At 41.5% G+C, this 2347-nt stretch overlaps 1 protein-coding gene across 1 annotated transcript; it reads left to right on the top strand.

Annotated features, from left to right (window-relative positions):
- Positions 1–441: 441 nt before the first annotated feature.
- Positions 442–1344, top strand: LOC149225354 (ethylene-responsive transcription factor 2-like). Its single transcript, XM_089379917.1, has one exon. It carries the CDS (start codon positions 535–537, stop codon positions 1342–1344), a length of 810 nt encoding a protein of 269 aa, XP_089236043.1. The 5' UTR covers positions 442–534.
- Positions 1345–2347: the final 1003 nt, after the last annotated feature.

Below are 2347 nucleotides of genomic sequence, written 5' to 3'. Positions count from 1 at the left end.
AGAAGTGTTCTGTATTTTGGATAATGATATAAAAACCTAAAAATACGATAAGCTTTCATTAGCAAAATTTCACAATATTAGCACTGTTATAGGAATAATTTTTGGAAGACCTAGTCATAGCTCATGTACAGTAACAGGTAGACCGAGGTCTTCAGCACAATATTAGCACTGTTATAGGAATAATTTTTGGAAGACCTAGTCATAGCTCATGTACAGTAACAGGTAGACCGAGGTCTTCAGCGAACCAGCCGCCACGTTAGTCTTTCCAAGCAGACGCAAAATTTGTTGTGTAACTCCGTCGCCAGATTGACTTTGACCACCAACTTTGTCCGCGGAGCCGCACCTTCCAAATCAAACATTGCATTTGACATTTTATCTCAAAATCCTCCTGATAAAGAGTCAACTCACTTTTTCTAATAACTCCGGGTAAATATCCAACCAACTTTGCACAAAGCGCTGAATCTGAGAAGCTTTCATCTGAATCATATCCAACTAACTTTGCACATAGCTCTGAATTTTGAGAACTTCAACAAGATGGCAATGAAGGACAGAAATCAAGAAGCCGAGTATACAGAAATGAGCGTTTTGGATCGAATCCGGATCCATCTACTCGGGGACTCCGACGGCCAGGATTTCGAATCCTCGTTCTACCTGACGGCAAATAACGGGTTTGATACAAGAAACTCGATCCGCGAACAAGAAAACTCCATCTGGAGCGCAGTCGCCTGCAATTCCGTCGATGACAAGATACCTAAAACGGAGAAAGAAACCCCGACTCCAGCCGTTAACTCCTCCCGTTGCTCCCTCCCCATCTCCGTTTCTCCACATGAATATGTAGAATGGGAGAAACTTACCGTTGGCTGGGAATTCAGAAATTATGTCAGCGTCATGCCTCCGTCTCTCAGCCCCGGTTTAACCCGTGCCTGGTCGAAGTTCCCATTAGATGGAAACAAAGCCGAGGACATTGCTTTTTCGGGGATTCTCGAAGAGGCCGTGAAGAGGAGATGGACGCCGGTAACGCCAGCGGAGGAGACGGAAACGGAGACGAAGAAAGAAGCCGATATATTTTCCGTCGTGCTAGACCCCAATGTCCGTCAAGAAACGGAATGCCAACAGCCGGCGGCGAAGAAGATGAATTCGGGGAGGCGTTACAGGGGCGTGAGGCGGCGGCCGTGGGGAAAATTTGCAGCGGAGATACGGGACTCTGCGCGGAAGGGGGCTAGACTTTGGCTCGGCACCTTCACTACAGCCGAGGAAGCTGCACTTGCATATGACCGTGCCGCCTTCAAGATGAGGGGCTCAAGGGCTGTGCTTAACTTCCCACACCTTGTAAAAGCAGAATAATATATATATATTAACAACATAGCCATATAATTCATAAACGCAAAATGTTGATATTCATTAAAATATTTTAATAGGCTGTCATATAATTACGCCGTAAGGCGTTCTTATGTGAAAACAACTGCTTTGCTGCCCTCGTGGCCTTTGTTTTCACCGTTCGATTTCATGTTACGATTAGACTGTTCGATTTCATGTTACGATTAGATTCTGTTAGGCCGTTGATTTGAATTGCAAACTGCTTTGACCAGATAGCAACAGATCCGACCTTGGTTAGTAGGGCATGGATCTAACGGCCCTCGTGACAAAAGTTGGTTATGGGCGGTAGCTGTATTCCACAACCGCTCCATTTTGGTGCGCCCTGTTAGCTTAAATCAAAGTCTAGTGAGACGGATCCCATAACAGCGCACGGCGGGATGGACCCTGCTCAGAGAACATGTTTGGTCTTTCAACGCTGCATAGTGGATGGGACCAAATAGTACATGAGAGATTTCAATTCTAATCCGGATGTTCACAGAGTGTATCGGCAAACTGGAATATGTATCCCAGAACAATTTTGTTGAAATATATTTTGTGGAATGTTTATTTCCGCAAACACAAAAGCAAAGTCATAACATTAGATTTTGCTTTAAAAAACAATACCAAGTTTAAAATTATGTATTGTCTTTTATTTACACTCGTCATGAAAGAATACGTTAAAAATTTAGGCCATGTACATGGTTATATGATTGAGTAGTTGCATAAATTACATGTATTATTTATGTTAATTAGGTTTATTTTCCAATTAAATGAGTCATTAAGCTTGTCTTTTATATACAATATGAGTTTGAACTATGAAGGATACATATGTGCATGGGTTAGATATGTATATAAGTGTATAATAGAAGTCATTATTTATGTTGATTATTTTTGTTATAAATATGGGTATGTAGATTATATGCTTATCTTAATAAAAGTAAATTCTCTTATGTCCATGTCCAAATCTATATCTAGAAAAATAAGAATGTTT

The sequence above is a fragment of the Pinus tabuliformis genome, chromosome J (assembly GCF_031772625.1).
Source record: "Pinus tabuliformis cultivar Carrire ecotype Pingquan chromosome J, CPIR1, whole genome shotgun sequence".
NCBI lineage: Eukaryota > Viridiplantae > Streptophyta > Pinopsida > Pinales > Pinaceae > Pinus > Pinus tabuliformis.
This window is presented reverse-complemented; position numbering and strand designations above follow the sequence as displayed.